This window comes from Brachycentrus maculatus, unplaced genomic scaffold (assembly GCF_059751285.1).
Source record: "Brachycentrus maculatus isolate JH-2025_06_01 unplaced genomic scaffold, ASM5975128v1 h1tg000061l, whole genome shotgun sequence".
NCBI classification, from domain to species: domain Eukaryota; kingdom Metazoa; phylum Arthropoda; class Insecta; order Trichoptera; family Brachycentridae; genus Brachycentrus; species Brachycentrus maculatus.
Genome location: NW_028280815.1, coordinates 749,224 through 770,143, shown reverse-complemented (window position 1 = coordinate 770,143; position 20,920 = coordinate 749,224). Strand labels below are relative to the sequence as shown.

Sequence of the window (20,920 nt, the reverse complement as noted above, 5' to 3'; positions counted from 1 at the left end):
TTAGTAATTATTTTTCGGAATTTGCAAATCATATAATAGATACTAATCACTCATTTCACTCCCATAAATTAAAATTATTACACCTTGTTCCATATAAAGGCCAAATTATGAATTATCTTGAAAATTTAGAAATACAAAAAAACCTGAATTCTAATAATAATTTATTAAATAATATATTGTTTCAAAATTCTTCGCCATTGCTTTCAATTTTTCCATTGTTTTCAAACTCCGTTCCTTGACTAACCCCTTCCCCTTACTTTCCCCCTATCCTTATTTATAGAACAATTTTATATTTTATATTTAAGTTATTATACAGACCTGAATGATGGAAGTTTAGCTTCTGAAACATGTAGTCTATAATTAAACTCAAGTGGTAAAAAACGAAGTGTTTTCTTTAATTATTGTAACATGTCTTACCACAAAGTTAATGCCGAAACAATAAATAAAATAACTGATTTTTCATGTAATAATGCAGTTCTGTGCATTGCACACATGCAAATAAACCTGCATACGTTCATATGTGCAAATAGTGGCTATAAGAGCGCAATGCAGCACATTAAGTACCTATTTAAAATACATTGTAACACGTATGACACCTGTCAATACAAAAATCCTTCATATTAGCGTTTTCGCGTAAGCACGCCACACATTTCATATAAATAGTTCGCCGAGAATATTCTAAACTAAGCTTTTTCAGTATATGAGGTATGTACGATACAAAAGTGCCATCTTTATGTAAAACGCGGTAAGTATAGTTATTATTTAATATGACTATACATCAACGTCCGCCTCCGTAGTGTAATGGTCAGCACGCTCGGCTACCGTTCTGGAGGTCCCGGGTTCGATTCCCAAGGGGCGTAAAATAAATATTAGTGATTTTTTCACTGTCATATTTATTCAATATTACCCTGGACTGGTACTGAAGCGGAGGGCTGATCACCTTTCCTTCATGTGTAAACGATCAAGATAACACTGCGTTTATATGACGCAGTGCCCTATGCACCATTGGGGTGCCCATTGGGGTGCGGATAAGGGTTTAATTAATTATTATACATCATTAAAAAAAATCTTATCAATACACATATTTCATTTTTCTACGCATCGGGCACAGCATCATATAAACTTAGTGTTATCTTGATCGTTAACACACGAAGGAAAGGTGATCAGCCCTCTGATTCAGGTACCAGTTTAGGGTAATATATAATTGATATTACAGTGAAAATCAATGCGATAACAGTGATAAATAATGATTTATGTATTACAATCAAACATTGATTTTTACAGGCCACTAAATTGTATTTTCATTAATTAATTCGGCAGTCACTTTGTGGTAAAATCTATCCATTTTTAATTAATGTTTTACTTAGTAAATACCACTATTTCGTAAAATCTACTGTGACACGTGTTTCGATGCATTCTGCATCATTTTCATACGGTGTTTGAAAATAAAGCAGAATGCATCGAAAAACGTGTCACATTAGATTTTAAGAAATAGTGGTATTTACTAATTAAAACATTAATTAAAAATAGTATTTTATTTAAAAAAAACATCAAAATATAATTTGTGACTATTCTTTCGCCTTGTTATGGCATTATCAAACTACTCTCTTCACTACTGATAGTAGTTTTAAAAAACCATTAGAAGGTGAAATAATTGTCACAAATTTTATTTTTATTAGTTTTTATTGAATACAGACATGTCCGGCTCTTATTACAGAGAGATTTTAGTGTATTTATACTACAGCATTTTGAGTGTGTCCAAATACTTGTTCACAAATTAGGATTATCTCCAATTATAGGAGTTATTTTTCATATTATTTTTTTGACATCTCATCAAAGATGAAGAAGAATATTGAATTCTGGGCATTTACGACCGTTATAGGCTGGGTTGAGTAATCGCCTTACACACGAGTAACATTCACCAATGCTACCCATTATTGACAACCACACTACTAATTTTCTTGGAAGTTCTAAATATTAAATGGACCAATTTTGAAACATTGTTCTTGAATCACTAAAACTTCACTAGAGACATCTATTGGTTAGATGAAAATAAGCTTTTTATTGAGCTTTATAATATTTTTACTTGGTATTTATACTATTTTTGACGTTATTGCCTTTGCATACAGTAGCCAGACTAAGTTTAATTCAGTTATAGTTTATTGTGCAACTCGAGTGCAGAGTGCAGTTGATCGATTCACAAACATTATGGATATCGTATAAGCACACACTGACGTATATACTGACACATATGTAGGTGTCAGTATCGCCTTACTAGCGAAACCATACACAGGTCATATCGATTGCAAAAGCAAATGCGATTCGATCGACACTAAATCGGCATACTATAGTTGATAGTTTTTGCACTTTTTGTTAAATATTGCAGAATAATCGTCTCAATAGTAGTATGATTCAATAACAATGTAAAAAAGAAGATCTGCTCTTTACTTTTGTATTTTTATAGCTACCTAACTAACTAACCGGTGAGAACCAGCCATATTTTTTAATTTGCTCCCATCTCAGTACCTACCTACACCTTCATGCTCGGTGCTTCTTCTAAAAGCGATGTGATATGATCTAATGTAATTTTTTTTAACGGTGACGTCATAGGGAATATGTCAGATCTCTTCTCATCTGCCTTACATAGTGGTGTTATTACATACTACTGTTTTACATAATTTATTTTAAATCTCCGCCTCCGTAGTGTAATGGTCAGCACGCTCGGCTACCGTTCTGGAGGTCCCAGGTTCGATTCCCAAGGGGGGCAAAATAAATATGAGTGATTTTTTCTCTGTAATATAAATTCAATATTACCATGGACTGGTACCTGAAGCGGAGGGCTGATCACCTTTCCTTCATGTGTAAACGATCAAGATAACACTGCGTTAATATATGATACAGTGCCCTATGCACCATTGGGGTGCGGATAAGGGTTTTATTATTATTATTATATAAGAAGGTAATTTTTTGTTTGAACACTTACTGTTGGAGGCATGTATTTTATGTATAAAAAATGATTTAAAAAAACCTTTAGGTGTATCGAGCATTTCGTATTAATGTATCGGGTTGTGGTTCCGTGGTTAGTGTCGCGGACTCTACCACAATTTGATACATATTTCTAATAATGAGTCGCTTAGGCTCACAGAAATAGTATGAAATTGAAATATTTGTGTAAATAATAAAAACATAATTTTTTATCTTTTTTTATTAAAAAAAACCATCACGCCTCTTTCCTGAAGGGGTAGGCAACGAAAATAGAACGCCCCACAAATCTGTCAATAATCTTCGTCTCTTCGATTTCATTAAGCGTCCGGCTGCGTAGAGAGACGCACGTCAGTACACACGATTTAAAAAAAATACGTTTAAGATTTTTTTTTGTTTTTTAGAATATGGTAAATATATTTTTATTATTTTTAAAACTTTGTTTTCGAAACCATATATTAATTTTTCGAAGAAAAACTTAATTTTACATTGCGAAAACGGCGTGTTAAGAAAAAAAAAACAATTACGTCGAATGTGACCTGGGTTTAAAGAAAATTAACTTGGTTTTTAACGAATGTAGGGCCTTAAATCCGGTATTGCTCTCGAGCGAAAATTGCCCATTTCGTTAAAACAGAATCCAGTTGACTTCTTAGACTCACACCGGGAAACCGGTTTCGCATTGGCGTCAATTTATATACATTTTTGACAGTTATGCAAGTTGTGTGAAGATGCCGACGCGTGATTCAGTGTGCGCTGTTGTTAGTTATTGTAAAGATACAATCAATAACAGGACCACATGAAATGGAATCCATTCTGTGTATTATGTAAAGTTTACTCAATTCAATGTGATACAGTGAAACCTCAATATAATGGAATGATTGGGGGGAAAGGGTGCCCGTTACAGCTGAAAGTCCATTTTATAAAATAAAGATTTAAAATAAATGAAGCGCCCTTGAGTTATTTTTATACGAAAATGGCGCTACATAAATTATCCAAATTTATTAACGTTTATTTATTTATTTATTTATATAATCTGTACAGAAAAGAAATAAGTACATTGGTGGGCTTGTTGCTAAAAAGAAATAACTTCTAACCAACCAAAAACAGACTAGTGATATTGGTCAACACGTTTGATACCATATATAGCTGTTTGCAATCAAAGGGTAGATAGTTTTATTAAATTTAAAAAAAAACCTTTTGTGAAAATATGAACAATGTATTTAGATATAAGTAGACAATACAAATCACAAACAAAATTCCATCTATTGTCTGACTACTTTCAAAAACGAGACGATCAAGTTTTTTTTAATTTTTATTTATTCGTAGATTTTGCGTGTAATTTGTAGAACTCCATTTTTATTTATGCATGAAATGTTAATTTCAAACACTGATTTTTAGAGTCTATTAAATTGTATTTTATTGTTAAAAACACATAAAAATAAAAACTTCTTTTTCATTTCACCGGATTTTCGTCCGTTAAATCCGAAGTCCGTTAAAAAGAGGCCCGTATATCGAGGTTTTACTGTACTACGATTTTATTAGGCGATAATTTTTTGATATTACGAGGCGGACCATTTTTGTGACCCGCAAAATGTCGGAATTTTCTCAACTCGCTTATCGTACTCTATCAAATATATTCGGTGTCAAAGCTATCATAAAATCATTTATCCAGATTCCAGAGATTTTTCGCATTTGAATATACAATTTGTAACTTGGGATTCACAACAGAAGCGTAATCGACAATTTTCTTGTTCTTCTTCCTGAGTCCATCCTAATCGTCTTTGTAGACTGTTGAGGTCAGCTCTCCTCGTCCTCAGGTTGTAGGTCCTTCTGTCCTGGAAAACGTCACCTAGGGCATGCCTTCGAATCATGTTATCTTCCTGTAGCATCCATGAATACTTTGGTTTTCCTCAGATGTCTTTCGATAAAGATTTATGGCGATAGCCTAGTTCACAATGTGATCAGGTTCTTTGCGTCTTATATGCTCTCGTACCATCTCAATTGCCTTTCTTCTACCTTACTATTGATGGCTGTTACAGCCAGGCTTCCACGAACGCGTGAACTATTAATTTTTTCTCCAAGGGTAATGCCTTCGAATCGTGTTATCGTTCTGAAGCATCCGTGTATTGTTTGGTCTAACTCTTGATGTATTTCCAAAAAGACCCATTGCTATTGCCTGGTTTAGAATAAGTTCAGGTTCTTAGCACCCTAATAATTTCTTGATTACATCTTCTTCCTGGCTCCATCCCAACTTATCGTCTTTGTAGACTGTTGAGGTCAGCCCTCGTCCTCAGGTTGTAGGTCCTTCCATCATATAGAACATCATCTAGGCTATTGTTCCGCAAAGTGTGTGCCGCGACACACTGGTGTACCGTGGTGATTATTTAGTGTGCCACGGAAAAAGTCTAATTTTGTGAAAAAAACACATTTGTTCTAAATTTTAGCATCAATATTTTTTTGGTTTTTACATTACATTCTGAAAAACCGCTTGTGATAAGAATGCAAACGTTTTTTTTTTAAAGTTGATTATTTTCCAGCGAAATATCAACACTGGATTGATTTTAAACAGTTCTCATCTCCACGTGATTCTAACAATCAATTAAGTATCTTTGGTACGTAAACTGGGTAGCTCGACCGACCATTTTATAATCCATTCTCTCCTATAACCATAGGTATAATTATCACATTTGAGCATTCATGCTTGGCCCGTTCGGCACATCAAAAGGAATACACAGAAGCTGTGGAAATGTTTCTCTCGCAAATACAAACACATTTATGAATTTAATCGGTGAAATGATATCATTTGCATGTATTATATTTCGTTCCTCATACATATTCATGGGTATCCCGTATGGGTTTCCAGCGTTTTCGTATTTGTCAAAGATTCCGCGATTTCAGACATTCAATTTGTTTCTCACAAGCAACAGCGGAGATTTTTTGATATATTTGAAACTTAACCCATGCGGGCCTGATAGGGGTATTCAAAATCCCCCTAGACGTTTTATATATCCCTCGATAACTTGCCAATCATTAAAGCAATGTGATAAAAAGTAATTGCATTTAAAAAATAGTATTAAGGAATACTTTGTTTTTTTTTATTATTTAAAATATGTTTAAAAAAATACTAAATTAATATTTGAAATATATTAATTAAAAATAATTTTAGCTTAGTGAGAAACTTAAAAAGTAATTTCTTTGTCTTTTCAAAGCAACAGTCAACAATGTGTGTGACTGAGTTTTTGAAAACAAGGTTTACGATGAGATATTATTACTTCCTATGTGAAACTGTTTCTGTGAATATATTCCTTTGCAAAAAAGTTATTATTAAAATGATTACGTAACAAAATGTTATAAATATTCAAATCGTTTTATACTCAATTTGTTGTTTTAAGGTCAAATCTATCGATACGTGATACGATGGTCGAATGGTTTGTGTCACCGTGTGTATTTTATCCAAGACATTTTATTTATTTCACTCTGACTACTGTGCGCCACAACTGTGTGCAGGCGAGACAGGAATAATGAAGTGCATTCTATCGATCATTGACGCCACTGTGAATATGCTCCGTATTATTATTATTCCATACAATATTTGAATGAATACAGCTGGGGTTTCCAATACCCGTCTTCGGAGAATACGTAATTTTTAGATAATCCGGGTAAAGAAGGTTAATTACTCCCGCGAAAAGGTGTTTGCATACATATTATCACCTTTAAAATAGGCACGGGCAATCGAATTTTAAAACCGAATGAAATAATGACTATTTATGAATAATTCAACATCACGCCAATCAGTGCATGGACTTGGTTTCGTATTTCGTATTTCTATCTAAAAAATCTAGCTAACTAACTATCATGCCGCCATCCCACAAGAGTAGGCAGAGAGAACAGAACGCCACATCAATCTGTCTTCGCAAACAATCTTAGTCTCTTCCGCATTAATGCATCTCCTTACACATATCCCCCGATTGTTCCGACTCCTGACCTGACCACTTTCAAGCGTTTGAAATACTTGATTTTCTCGATCTTCCTCTGTTTCTATTACCAACCGCATTCGCCTCATAATTTTGTTTTATTGTCCTTTCTTCACTCATTCGATTCACATGCCCAAACCATCTCAACACGCCATTCTTAATTTTATCAACAATAGGAAAAAATGCAAAGCTAAGATAAGCATTAACAATAAAATAAAGAAAGGTATGTTGAGTTGGTTTGGACATGTGGAACGAATGAATGAGGAAAGACTAAACCATCTCAACAAACCATTTCAATCGGATAAAATAAAAAGTAACGTAATATGTACCAATTGTTTGAAAGTGGTATTACACAAAGTAAACAATGAATGATAAGGAGAGTGTTATATTACCATACCACAAAGTTAACAATGCTTTTACTATACAAAATAGAAAAAGTAACAGCTACTCACTAATCACATCTCTAGTTTAATATCATATTTTAAATGGTTATTTAACTTTTAAATTTGTGTAAATTATGTTTTCCAGTCACGATTAGTATCTGAAAGTTCATTTCGTATTCAGACTCTGCCATTACACGTATCTTTATGCATAAATTGTTATGTTGTCTCCGATTTCAGCTACTTATGATTTTAACTGACCCGAGGAATCTCTCGCCAACTCTGATTTAAAAAAATACTATTAGTAGAGAAAATTGCGTTTTTTTGATAATTTTTATTACAAGACTCTCATCGAAAAAGGATAATTTATGTATTTTGAAAACGCAGAAACTCAAATATAATTCCAGAAAATAAACAATCTCTTTAATTGATTCGGCAGTCACCTTGTGGTAAATTATATCCATTTGTAATGTAATAAGTAATGTTTCCTTGGTAAATACCACTGTTTAAAAAAATCTAATGAGACACGTGTTTCGATGCAGTGCATTAAAATACATGTCATTATAACAGCTTATTATGAGCCAATTTTGGCTTTAATTTATCAAGTTTACAGCTTATTCCTACATGGAAGTGAAGTTAGCAATTCTAGAGTTTTGAAATACTCGCTATCTCGCTAAAAGCGAGAATTCATGTTGATGATGTGGTTTTGCAATCGTTTACTCTGATAGCTAGTGATACTGATACGTTCAAATAATTACTTCGGGGAAAATTAGCAGTTAAGAATCGCTAAATTATTTAAAAGATTGCATATTTTTAATTTAAGGTTTACTCGGTAAAAACCGCAATTTCTTAAAATCTATTGTGATTCATGTTTTGATACATTCCGCATCATTTTCAAACACCTTATTGTTACAATAGATTTTAAGAAATAGTGGTATGAAAACTTAAAGTACAAACTGACAGATATTATCACTTTTAAAGTGACTGCCGGATCAATTAATAAAGTTTCTTTTTCACGTTTGATATTCACATATTACCATGAATTTATAAGTGGAACAACTTGAAAATATTATTTTTTATTTAATATCTTCAAATGTAACCAGTTGTGATTTGAAAATTTTGAGAGTTTCACAGTATCCTGAGCAGGTTTTTAGATGCCTCGACGTCACCTGTTGCTTGTGTTTGCAGGCAAATGTTTCCTCAGATGAAGTTCAGGGTATCTGGGCTGGACGCCAAAGCCAAGTACATCCTGCTCCTCGACATTGTAGCGGCCGACGACTACCGATACAAATTCCACAACAGGTACACTAGGACGATGAAGGCACTAGGATACATCGCTTTGGGAACTTTTGTGTTGACGTTTTATATTGTTTTGTTACATTTTTGTTTATATGCACCCGCCTTGTCATCACATGTGTTTGTCCAGAAACCTAACCCACCATTGCCGGTCGCAAACGCTGAATGTTTCAATTGGACCACGTTATGCACAAACCATAACTAATATGAATATATTAAAAAAAAAAATCTACATTTACCGCCAGTATGGATACCTGCTCACACATTTTATTGTTAAGACTAGCAAGTTGCGTTAGTCGTCAACTTGGTAAGCCTGAACGGCGCGCTGTCATAGTCGGTGCGCGCGATGTGTAATCAAGTTTTCGGACAAAATTTTCAAGACTACTTTGAATTTAATTTAATTTAAATTTAATTTTATTCGAGTACTTTGAAAACAAATTGAAAACTCTGATTTCTTAATTCGATACAATATGAAGTCCAATTTGAATTTATAGCGTCCAATTTGATTAGTAAAACGTCCAATTTGAAAAGAAAAATGTCCAATTTGGATTTATTTTATAAAAAAAAGGTTAAAATTTTTCGTACGTGTGTGACCGGCAATGGAACAAACTCCGCCCCGCCGCTCCCTGCCTACCCCCCGCCGGCTCCAGTAAAGCCAGTATTACACGGTAGAACTCCCCGCTGACACATGACTGTCTGCTCGTTACAGGCGCATGTTTCCTGCCTACAAGGTGCGCGTTTCGGGGCTCGATAAAAAAGCCAAATACATTTTGCTTATGGACATCGTGGCCGCCGATGATTGCCGATATAAATTTCACAACAGGTATAATAAAGTTTTGGGCGATAGTGCCCTTTTAAGCATTCCAGGTCTGCGCTTCCTTGTTTGTCCTTTCTTTTGGACCGTATTTCCGACGTCAATTCCTTGCGAATAAGTAGAAATATGCTCTAAATGAAACTTCGACCAAGAGGTTATGTAAAAATATATGACTGATCGCGATTAAGCAAAAAATAACAATAATAACTACATTTCTGTGTTTTTCTTACTACTTAAGCTTTGAAATTATTCTAATGTTCCATTTTGTGTTAATTTCTCAGCGATGGTCATATATTTTTATGCAGACTTGATAAAAACATTAACGGTGGGCAAACATTTTAGACACATACTGGATCAATTATACATCTACTATTTTAATCAAATTTGTCTAAAATACTAGACGCAAAACTAGCGATAAAAGTAACGCCAGTAAACTACTGCAGGAAAGATTCATCTTCGAAGAATTGAGGTGACCAATTTACTGAAGAACAAGTATAGAAAGATATAAATCAAGGCAAGAAGCATGCGCCAATCTTCCAAAGAGATCTACGTTCTTTTTCGTTATTCTCAACTTCTAATTGGTTATCTTTCGACATAGTTTGTATGTATCTTTACCGCTTTTATTTATCATTTATCATTATTCACTTTTTTCACCGCAACTTAAGCATCACCTCACCATTTTTGCTTTTCAATTTTTTATTTCAACTCGAGATGTGTACTGTTGTATATCACGTGGATCTCTTTGTTTTTAGTCAATGTTATCATTTGTTTATATTGTTTACCACAGTATACGTTGTATTTGGTTTAACTTTTTAACTAATTGTCTTTTTGTTTAAAGTATTTTTCCAAAATAACGCTTCGCTTTCTCCTTTTATTACTGCATGAAAAAGCTACACAGTATGTTTCGAAAATGTTTGTTTACCAATGGTTTATTCATAATCACTAATCCAATTGGGAATCTTTAATATTATGTCACTAAACTTAAATGTAAATCTCTTTAGATTTGTCTATTTAAATCACTGTGGGGTAATTACTACAACTAGGTAACTTTTAAATAAGCTTTGTTGGGAAATTCAATAGGCAAAAATTTAATGATTTTAATGTGTTATGGTACATATTTGACTCATATCTGTAGTCTGTACCAGAAAATAATTTGATGTTTTTAGTAGTAAGGTCGAAAACATAGATTTCCGAGTTACCTAAATGTAGTTATTACTCCACGATATATAAATACTTATAAACACGACAGGATTTGAAGTGATCACGTATTTTGACAAGTAATTTAATAGCTGTTTGATCTCATGACATAAAACGAACATATTTCAGTCAAAGCTTTTGCAATTTTTGACTGCTTGAGAACATGTTATTCTAAAAAAAATATTCAGAATTTTTTTGTTTTGTTTTTGGTTTCGATTCCCAAACTAAAACAGTTAAATAAATAAAATCCATTTATATGTTTATTATTGACAATGTTTCGATATTATAAATAAAAGAAAATGACGTTTCTGCCCAACACTATTTAAAACATGTATTGAATATGGATTTATCCCTATAAACAGACTCAAGGATTTATCCCTATAAACAGACTTGTTTCATTCGTAAATTCGCTTCCTTGTTTACAAGTCTGGGTTTCTCCAGTTTAATGTTTTACATATCAACAAAGATGACAAAAACTATGGAAGTCTGGGTATTTACAGGGCTTACGACCTATCAAATGCTGGTTTAAGTGACCTATTCATGCTCGTGTAACATTCACCATTCTACCCATGATCGACAACCACACTTTCGGAATTTCGGAGGTTCTCGATCGAATTTTCGTCAACATTTCATGAATTACATATTTCATATTGATCGGGTTGTATTTCATACTACTGCCATACCAAATAATATAAATCTTTGCAAATTATCTTCACCTCTTCCACATTCATGGGTTTTCTCATACATACCCGCCTTATTCCGACTCCTGATCCATGATTGACATCCAAACTACTCAAATGAACTCACATATATATGTATCTATATAAAAGTTTAAAAAATTGAGTATCTAGTGTGGTTGTCAATTATGGGTAGAATGGTCAATATCAAACGAGTTTAAAATTATCGCTTATGAAACTAGACTATGACAGATTGTAAGCACTGTAAAAACTCGGACTTCTTTAGAGATATAAAATATAAATTAAAATTTTAAATCGTCTTCAATTGTGTCTGTTCAAAAAAGTGTCACACCAAGAACTTGTAGAGGCAGAAACCGTTAGTTTTCTTCAAATTTCTGCAAATCTCCGCTTTTGTAATCGTGGTATCTTCACGCCTGTGTTCCCGGTCCCGCAGCCGCTGGATGGTGGCGGGAAAGGCGGATCCGGAAATGCCCAAGCGGATGTACATCCACCCCGACTCGCCCTCCACGGGCGAGCAGTGGATGCAGAAGGTGGTCTCCTTCCACAAGCTCAAGCTGACCAACAACATCAGTGACAAGCACGGCTTTGTAAGTACTGTACGTTGTATCGCATTCTTTTACTCCTATACCACCTCCTATCCACTTACTTGATACACACGAGAATAGGGTAATACCTCGGTTATGCGGACTAATTGGGGAAGAAGGTAGTCCGGACATGAAAAATCCGGATAACCGAAAAAGATCATTATTTACTTTTTTTTACAAAAATGTTAATAATATTAGTATTTAACCACTCACCGAGATTTTTATGACTACCGGTTTCGAGACGTACCCGTCTCTTCGTCAGGACAATCACTACTGCAGCATGCAAACAATACCACCCTTCACCACCATAGCACCATATACACACTTAAAACTACACAAAACTTGGTCTTCGGGTAGACCAAAAATCGCATGTGCTAAACATTTTGTTTTGTTTTAAGTGTGTAAATGGTGCTATGGTGGTGAAGGGTGGTATTGTTTGCATGCTGTAGTAGTGATTGTCCTGACGAAGAGACGGGTACGTGTCGAAACCGGTAGACATAAAAATCTCGGTGAGTGGTTATATAATAATATTATTAACATTTTTAAAAAATATAAAGTAAAAATGACTAACCACAAAGTAAATGCTTTAAATATTAATAATATTGACAAGATAATTATTTATTCGATTAATATAATTAATAATTTTCAATTTTTCATTATAATAGTATTCAAATAAATTATGAAAAAAATAGTATAGAAATGAAACAATAAATGGATAAATAAATATAGTCACTCCTTAGACGGTGTAAATTAGTATTACAAAATATATCAATTTCAGTATTAACCATCTTTTCCAGCTTCTTAAGCTGTAATTTTGAATGATTTCATAAATTCACGATAGTTAAATTTTTAAAATGATTCGCTTTTCTTCGATTCATGATATTTAAGTAAGGATATTTTTCAGGAATATAATATTTTTGATACTAAGAATAATGGTTTGAATTTCAATTGATTTTTTTTTTTATTTGTAGCAATTAAAACAAATTACACTACTCCCAATTCCTATGCATGCGTTGTTGTAAAAGTGTTATTATTGATAATATTTGTATTAAAAATTGATCATTTTAAATCCACGCGAAAATTGTGTAAATTTGTGTTACCTCGAATATGAACAATGAAAAAAAACACTAACTTGTTGGTTTTTAATCACTTTTATTTTTGTATTATTTTTTCAATCGGTTTTGACAAATACAATGAGATGGATAGATACTGATGGATGACAGGGTATCTATCCATCCCTGAATAATACAAGGTATTTGTTGAAAGCATTTGTAAAATAGTATTATATAAAAATAGTGGATACAAACAAAGTTTGTGTTTTATATGTATATTTTTGTAAACTTTATAAAATTATTTACAACATTTAAGTATCAGGAAAAAATATTCATAAAATGTTAAAACTATTCATTGGTTATAGAAATATTTCACCATGAAAAAGCTTCAGAGAACCAAAGCTTTTAGGACAAGTTTAATTACTGAGATATAAAGTATACGAAACTAATTAATACAATGAAAATTTTAACGATCTCTTTTGAAAATCCCGCAAAATTAATAAAAAGATTTACAATCGTCGATGGCAATTGAAAGGGAGAAAAATTGACAAAAAAACTTTTGGGACACATTAAAAACTACGATGACAATAAATAATGACGAAAATAAACTGTTTGATTGTGTTCTATTTGATTTTTGGAGATCTCCCGCGGGGAGGCCCGAGGAGAATATATAGATTTGCGTGATAAACCCGACGATATACCCTCATAAAGCTGGCATCACAGAATCCCAAAATGCGAAAATGACCGTCTCGCTATGGGCGTGGTCGGCAGATTGATTTATTACACCTTTTTAATATCAAACACGAAGCTTAACCCATGCAAGGTCAGCAAAAAACAAAGAAACATGACAGGTTGAAATTTAGAATCCTTATACCTGCAAAGTGTTGATAGATATCGCGTAGATACGGATGTTTTATTTACTTGACTAGGTTATTTGGAGCGCTTCGGAGGCGGTGTTTTTTGACAGCAGAAAAAGAGATAATCTCCCTTATTTTCGATTATTTCTACAAGTATTGGAAGTAAGGGCGGAAGGCTTCAATTGGTTTACGGAAGTTTTTCAGCATTATTCGTATGTTGATGACTCACTTAAAATTAAGACCTTATGATCTTACCCTTTTAAAATACACGCTTTCATGATACTTTTAAATGACGATTTCGGTAAGTGATTTTGCATACCAAATTTCAACATTTTAGAAATCGTTTAGAAAAAAATTAAAAATACAATTTTTTCAATTGTTATACGAAACTTTTTCATTTTTTGATTTATTAATGGCTCGCTTAAAATAAGGATGATGGTCTTTTTTAATACAAGCTTTCTTGATACTTACAATTTAAGTAGGCAAATCAAGCAGATGAAATTTTCAGTAAATTAATTTGCATACCATAATTTGAAACCCTGTTGAAATATATAAAAGCCTATTAATTTTTCTAATTTATCTATATTCTATTTTTTTTATCAGTTCACTATAACATTTATCCCTCTCCATAGTGTAGAGTTTATCGCATTTTTCTACTATGCTGAAAGTCCCGGGTTCGACTTTTAGTGAAGTAAAAGTTAGTAAGTTTTTTTTAAATCTCTAATATTTACTTAATATTACCCTGAACTGGTACTTAATGCCCAAGACCAATCACTATGTCTTCGAATAATATATGATCAAATTTACACTTCATTAATTTGATGCAGTGCCCTATGCACCATTGAGTATGGATAAAAGAACAGTAATGTTTAAAAAAAATTAATACCAAAAGAAAATCTGAAATGCATTTATAATTTAACGATAGAGTTCATTTGAAAGCAGCAAATACCAGGAGATCATAAAGCTTTTGAGGTGTTTTTAATTTTAATTTTAGTGTTACTTATTTCAATTTCCTTTAGATTGAAATGATTATCAGATTCACTATCCTTACCGATAGAAATCATCCCTCTTTCCCGGTAGCCAATAAAAGAAATAAATAAATTCAACGAAAGAGCTCACTTTAATGCAACGAATACCAGGAGATCATAATGCTTTTGTGTTTGAAAAAAATGTTGTCTTAATTATTTCAATTTCCCTTAGATTTAAATGATTATCAAATTCACTACCCTTACCGATAGAAATCATCCCTCTTTCCCCGGTAGCCAATCAAATAATATGGAAAGGAGTCGGTACGCAAGAAATGACATAATATGCATTCTGGCATACATACATAATGCGTTTTAAACTGGTTCAAAATCACACAAAGAGATGTAGGGCGACCACAATACGGGCACAAAGGGCGGTCTGCCTAAAGGGCTTTTATCACTACCTGAAGCTAATAATCTCTTATGCTCCTTACAAATGCTCGGGTATCCATTTAATCTACACACAACGGGTCGGGTAGCCGTTTAGTACGGAGACTCGTAAAACTGAAATTTTTGCGATAACGACGCTAAGCGCTGGACAAAAGGTCTAATTATCCTAAACCATTTAGGTGACAGATTGAGGGTTATTTTGTTTACATACTTAAATGGAGGCTTTGTTGACATTTTCAGGTTATTTTTGTTTATTTTGTGGACTCCACAGCATATTATAATTAATATAAATCAAAACCCCATGATTCTACATACATACATTGATAGAGCTATTTCGCTTTGCGTCGAAGAAAATCGGTTACACAAATTTGAGTAGAAAATTAATTTTATTTATTGTTTCGGCATTAACTTTGTGGTAAGACATGTTACAATGATTAAAGAAAACACTTGTTTTTTACCACTTGAGTTTTATTATAGACTACATGTTTCAGAAGTTAAACTTCCATCATTTAGGTCACATGTTTCAGAAGTTAAACTTCCATCATTCAGGTCTGTATAATAACTTAAGTTATTATACAGACCTGAATGATGGAAGTTTAACTTCTGAAACATGTAATCTATAATAAAACTCAAGTGGTAAAAAACAAGTGTTTTCTTTAATCATTGAAAATTAATTTAGTCTAAGATGTGTGTTTCAAATGTATAAAATGATCTTAGAGTGATCAATGCTAAAATATGTTGAGTAAATGAATCAGTTGAAATGATCTTATGTTACCCATCATGACATATGGGATCGAATGTAGAGCGGACACCGTAGTAACTAAAAACGCTCTAAATGAAGAATCTTAGGAGCATATCTGGCAAGAGTCAAGATAGAATAAGGAACACCAGGATAAGAGAAATTTGCAAGATTCAAGATGTCGTAAGGTGGGGAAGACGATGAAGAACACAATGGTATGCGCATGTGAGGAGAATGGAACCATCCAAACTCTCCCCACATTGCACTGCACGGCTAACCTTAAGGTAGATGACTCTCGGACAGACCACCAAAGAGATTGGTTGAAAGCTGGGAATCAACATTGCAGGATTCGAATCCTTCTTAAAAACAGGAAACAAGCCCTAAACCAATCTGAAAAAGAAGAATATCTTAGAATCGAAATGTGCTTAAAAGTCTCCTTCTAACAATTACCCCTATTAATGTCATATCGCTCACTCCTTTCAAGAACGTCATAAATATAAAATCATCCATTTTCAGTTTTGCATGTCTTCGGAATGCCCAGAAAACGTACTATATCCCAGCAAAAGCGGCATATTTTCAACTTAATATTTTCCTGCAACAAGGCAGAAAGTGTTGTTTTTGAATTTTGAAGAAAAAGTATAGTTTAATAATTTCTTTAAATATAATAAATATTTTTCAAATGGAAAAAAAATCTTCAGGTTTTACCTAAAAAGATCTGTTGCACGGTAAAAAGTTTAATAAGTGGCTTGATATTTATTTTTAGTACATTGTAATATATTTTTAAACTTTAAAAACGTTCTCCTGAAAAATCAAGTTTTTTTATTTATGACGTTCTTGAAAGGAGTGAGCGATATGCGTCATGATCTCCACTTAGAGCAGTAATACGTTCAAATCGTTTCCAGCGTTAAAGGAAGATACCTTATCAAGTTTATCCTTAAGTATATGTTTTTGTGTTATGGCGATATCAAAAGCTCTGCTAGACAGAATACAAGTACAAGTATGTCTGCGAATCCCTAAAAAAAACAGCGTTAAGCGAGGCCTTCATATATTCACTATTGGGGTGTAATGAAATATCAAAAAGGTTAGTGAATCTCAAGTACCTACCCGTATTATCTTCATCTACAATAACCGCACAAAAATGATCTCATAGTAGCGTTTTGTAGCTTGTAGATATTTAATCAGTCGTAGAGACGGTTTGAAGAACGCCGACATACAATGCCAACCGACCACCGCTGGTAGCAGGATTATCTTGATATTATCTCTGTTCAGAACCCGTGCAATCTTGCGAACTATCCTCTGTCCGTACGCTCAGATGGACGACAATGGATGAAGGTACCATTTCTTCATCGGTACTGAAAGCTAGATGAAGTAGTGAAAAAAATGAAATAATATTTGTTTTTATATTATTTTTTGACATCTCATCAAAGATGCAGAAGAATATGGAAGTCTGGGCATTTACAGGGCTGACGACCGTCATAGGCTGGTTTAAGTGATCACTTTACACACGTGTAACATTCACCAATTCTACCCATCATTGACAACCACACTACTCAAATTCTTGGAAGTTCTATATATATGAACCAATTTAGAAACCTTTTTCTTAAATCACTAGAACTTCACTAGAGACATGTATTGGTGAGATGTAAAGAAGCTTTTTATTAAGCTGAAACTCTTATATTATATATTTTTGTTTAAAAATTAATATTTATACTTATTATATTGTATTTTATTAAAATTTAACACTTGAATGTACCACTTTAATGAGTTTTATTTTATTTACGACTAGTTTCGAAAACGACAGATGTTTTCATCTTCTGGTAGAAATTAAAATTAGTTTTAATTTGTACCAGAATATGAAAACATCTATCGTTTTCGAAACTAGTCGTAAATAAAATAAAACTCATTAAAGTGGTATATTCAAGTGTATTATTTTAATAAAATAATCATGTCATTCCACAAAGTTAATGCCGAATCAATAAATAATATATTATATTGTATATATAAACATTACATATACATATATCCGCCTCCGTAGTGTAATGGTCAGCCCGTTCGGTACTCTACTAGAGGTCCCGGGTTTGTTTCCAGGGGGCGTGGGTCAAATAAATATAAGTGATTTTTTCACTCTCAAATTTATTCTATATTATTACTCTGTACTCGTACCTGAACCGGAGGGCTGATCACCCCTCCTCCGCGTGTTAATGATCAATATAACACTGCAATTATATGATGCAGTGCCCTATGCACCATCGGACGCGAATAAAGGCTTAGAAAAATAAATTATAATCACCATATTAGCATATATATGCGTATTTTATTGATCGATTCGGCAGTCAGTTAAAAAATCAAGTAAAATCAATCCGTTGAAACTTGGTAAATTTTTTCTTCAAAAATTATGAGGAATGCGTCGAAACACGTGTCATATTAGATTTTAAGGAATAGTTGTTTTTACCAAGTATAATGAAAGTTAAAAATACAAACGGTTAATTAGCGACGATAATTGACCCTACAGTATCCTATGGACTATTAGACACAAATAAGAATAAGAAGAGGCACATTTATTTATATTTTTTTTTGAGTTATTTGCCATTATTTATAATTTTGGGCCACTGTGCATTGTGGCCGGTATTTCAGGGCTTCGGGCCTTGTATAACAATATGAGAGATAGACGGATGGGCATTGAACAAAGGGGGCAAGAACCCAGAAAACAAGCACCTCAACACGCCCCACTGGAGTCTTTTGACGGCCAACCAGGTGAGCTAATGCAGACAAGGCAGTTGTGCCCAAATCTGAATCTTGCAGGGCCTGAAAATGTACGTTTTATTTTAATAAACTAACAAAGAACATGATACTAAAGATTAGATGAGAAAAATAAAACATTGATTTTAAACCTATTCCTTATTTTATACATTATTATTATGTTTTCAAAAGAAAAGTTATTAAAAGGCAAGGAGCTAAAAAATATTTAAAAAAAAAATTCATTAAATTTATAGTTAAAAAAATCAACATTTTGAGTGTGTCCAAATACTTGTTCACAAAACCTGGATTATCTCCAATTAGAGGAGGTATTTTCATATTATTTTTTAAAATCTCATCAAAGATGAAGAAGAATATGGAAGTCTGAGCATTTACGGAGCTGACGACCGTCATAGGCTGGTTTAAGTGATCACTTTACACACTTTAATATAAGAGTTTCTGCTTAATAAAGCTTCTTTACATCTCACCAATAGATCTCTCTAGTGAAGTTCAAGTGATTCAAGAACAAGGTTTCTAAATTGGTTCATATATATAGAACTTCCAAGAATTTGAGTAGTGTGGTTGTCAATAATGGGTAGAATTGGTGAATGTTACACGTTTATAAAGTGATCACTTAAACCAGCCTATGACGGTCGTCAGCCCCGTAAATGCCCAGACTTTCATATTCTTCTTCATCTTTGATGAGATGTTAAGAAATAATATGAAAAAATCAAATTGCAATCTCCATATTTTTTTAATTTGTGCATGTAAATACGTCTGGCCCCTCGCGCGACAGGTCTCTTTCTGAATTGGACGTTTGCGAATTATTAATTACTACTGCTTACTGAATGAAATAATATAAACAAATTTCTTGAATGTTTTTCGCAGATACTCTGTAGCACATTTTATATGCTTTATAAAATTAAACAACTCTGTTTTAAACACTTTTTTATTAATATTATTATTAACACACTTTAACCAACCGGTTACGACAAGAATCTGGTCATCATCAGGGTTCATTAAATTCTAAAACAGTAAAATACTTATAGTTAATAAAATTCCATTACAAAAAACTTCCACACACTCCGTACACCATATGAACATATGATTAAAAAACTCCTAAATGTTATTAAATAAATTTATTTATATATAAACATACAAAAAAAACATATTTCATCTTGTGATCGATTCGAAGGTGACATTTTTATCGAATAATATTTCTGTGGAAATATTATAATAAGTACGTTATTTTATACATTTCAAAAGACGAGTAGAATTTTTTTCTTCACTTTGTGCCCGTCCTCGGTTTAATACGCCTGGAATAGCCTTTTTTGGGTCCTTATTCCTCTCACAAAGGGCTCAAGGGACCAAAATAATTCGCCCCCGCGTGAGAAAGGCCGTCTTTTGACAACTGATAACTTCTTCAGATGTCGTACATCGTCTTTCGCAAATATTCTGTGCTAAAAAGTAACTGCGGACTCCGTACATAGAAAAATTCAGTTAAAAACAAACGACGCAAAGTTGATATAAATATATACAAATACTAACTAACCACTGTGCTACTTCCCGCAGAGGTAGGCATAGAGAAAGGAGTGCCACACCACTTTAAATAAACCCGATTTCAATTATTTCATTTGTTGATTTTTTATGTTACAATTTTTACAAAATCAACGAATACAATTATTTATTTTTTGTATATTGTTGGACGCAGAGTTTTTTTTTTCAAAGAAAATGTATATTTTTCTCGAATGTTTTCCGCAGATACTTTGTGGCACATTTTATAAACTTTATAAAATGAAACAACTTTGTTTTAACCACTTTTTTATTAATTATTAGTACTTATTAGTACACTTTAACCAACCGGTTTCGACAAGAACCTTGTCATCATCAAGGTTTATTAAATTCTAAAACATTAAATCTAAAAAATCGGCGGGTATGTATGAGGAGATGCATGAACGTGGAAGAGGCGAAGAATGTTTGCAAAGACAGAGTGGTGTGGCGTTCTATTCTCTCTGCCTACCCCTGCGGGGAAACGGCGTGATAGTTAGTTAGTTAGTTAGTTAGTTTAAAATACTAAAAAAACCTTAAAATACCCATAGTTAATTACATTCCCTTACCAAAAACTTCCACACACTCCGTGCACCTAACTAAAATGTAAGCTAACTAACCATTAAGACGCTTCTCCTCAGGGGTAGG

General features: G+C 33.1%; 1 protein-coding gene across 9 annotated transcripts in view; it reads left to right on the top strand.

The window, feature by feature from the left end:
• LOC148311518 (optomotor-blind protein-like) overlaps positions 1-20,920 on the top strand; it is a 208,663-nt gene that overhangs the window by 69,519 nt on the left and 118,224 nt on the right. For 3 of the 9 annotated variants that reach the window (XM_088256515.1, XM_088256514.1, XM_088256510.1), the window contains exons 2-3: positions 9,342-9,455; positions 11,775-11,937. In XM_088256515.1, the coding sequence (XP_088112641.1) occupies positions 9,342-9,455; positions 11,775-11,937 (277 nt within the window). Of the gene's footprint in view, positions 1-8,524; positions 8,639-9,341; positions 9,456-11,774; positions 11,938-20,920 lie in introns of all 9 variants that reach the window. The other 6 variants (XM_088256519.1, XM_088256516.1, XM_088256512.1 and 3 more) reach the window with 3 other exon arrangements.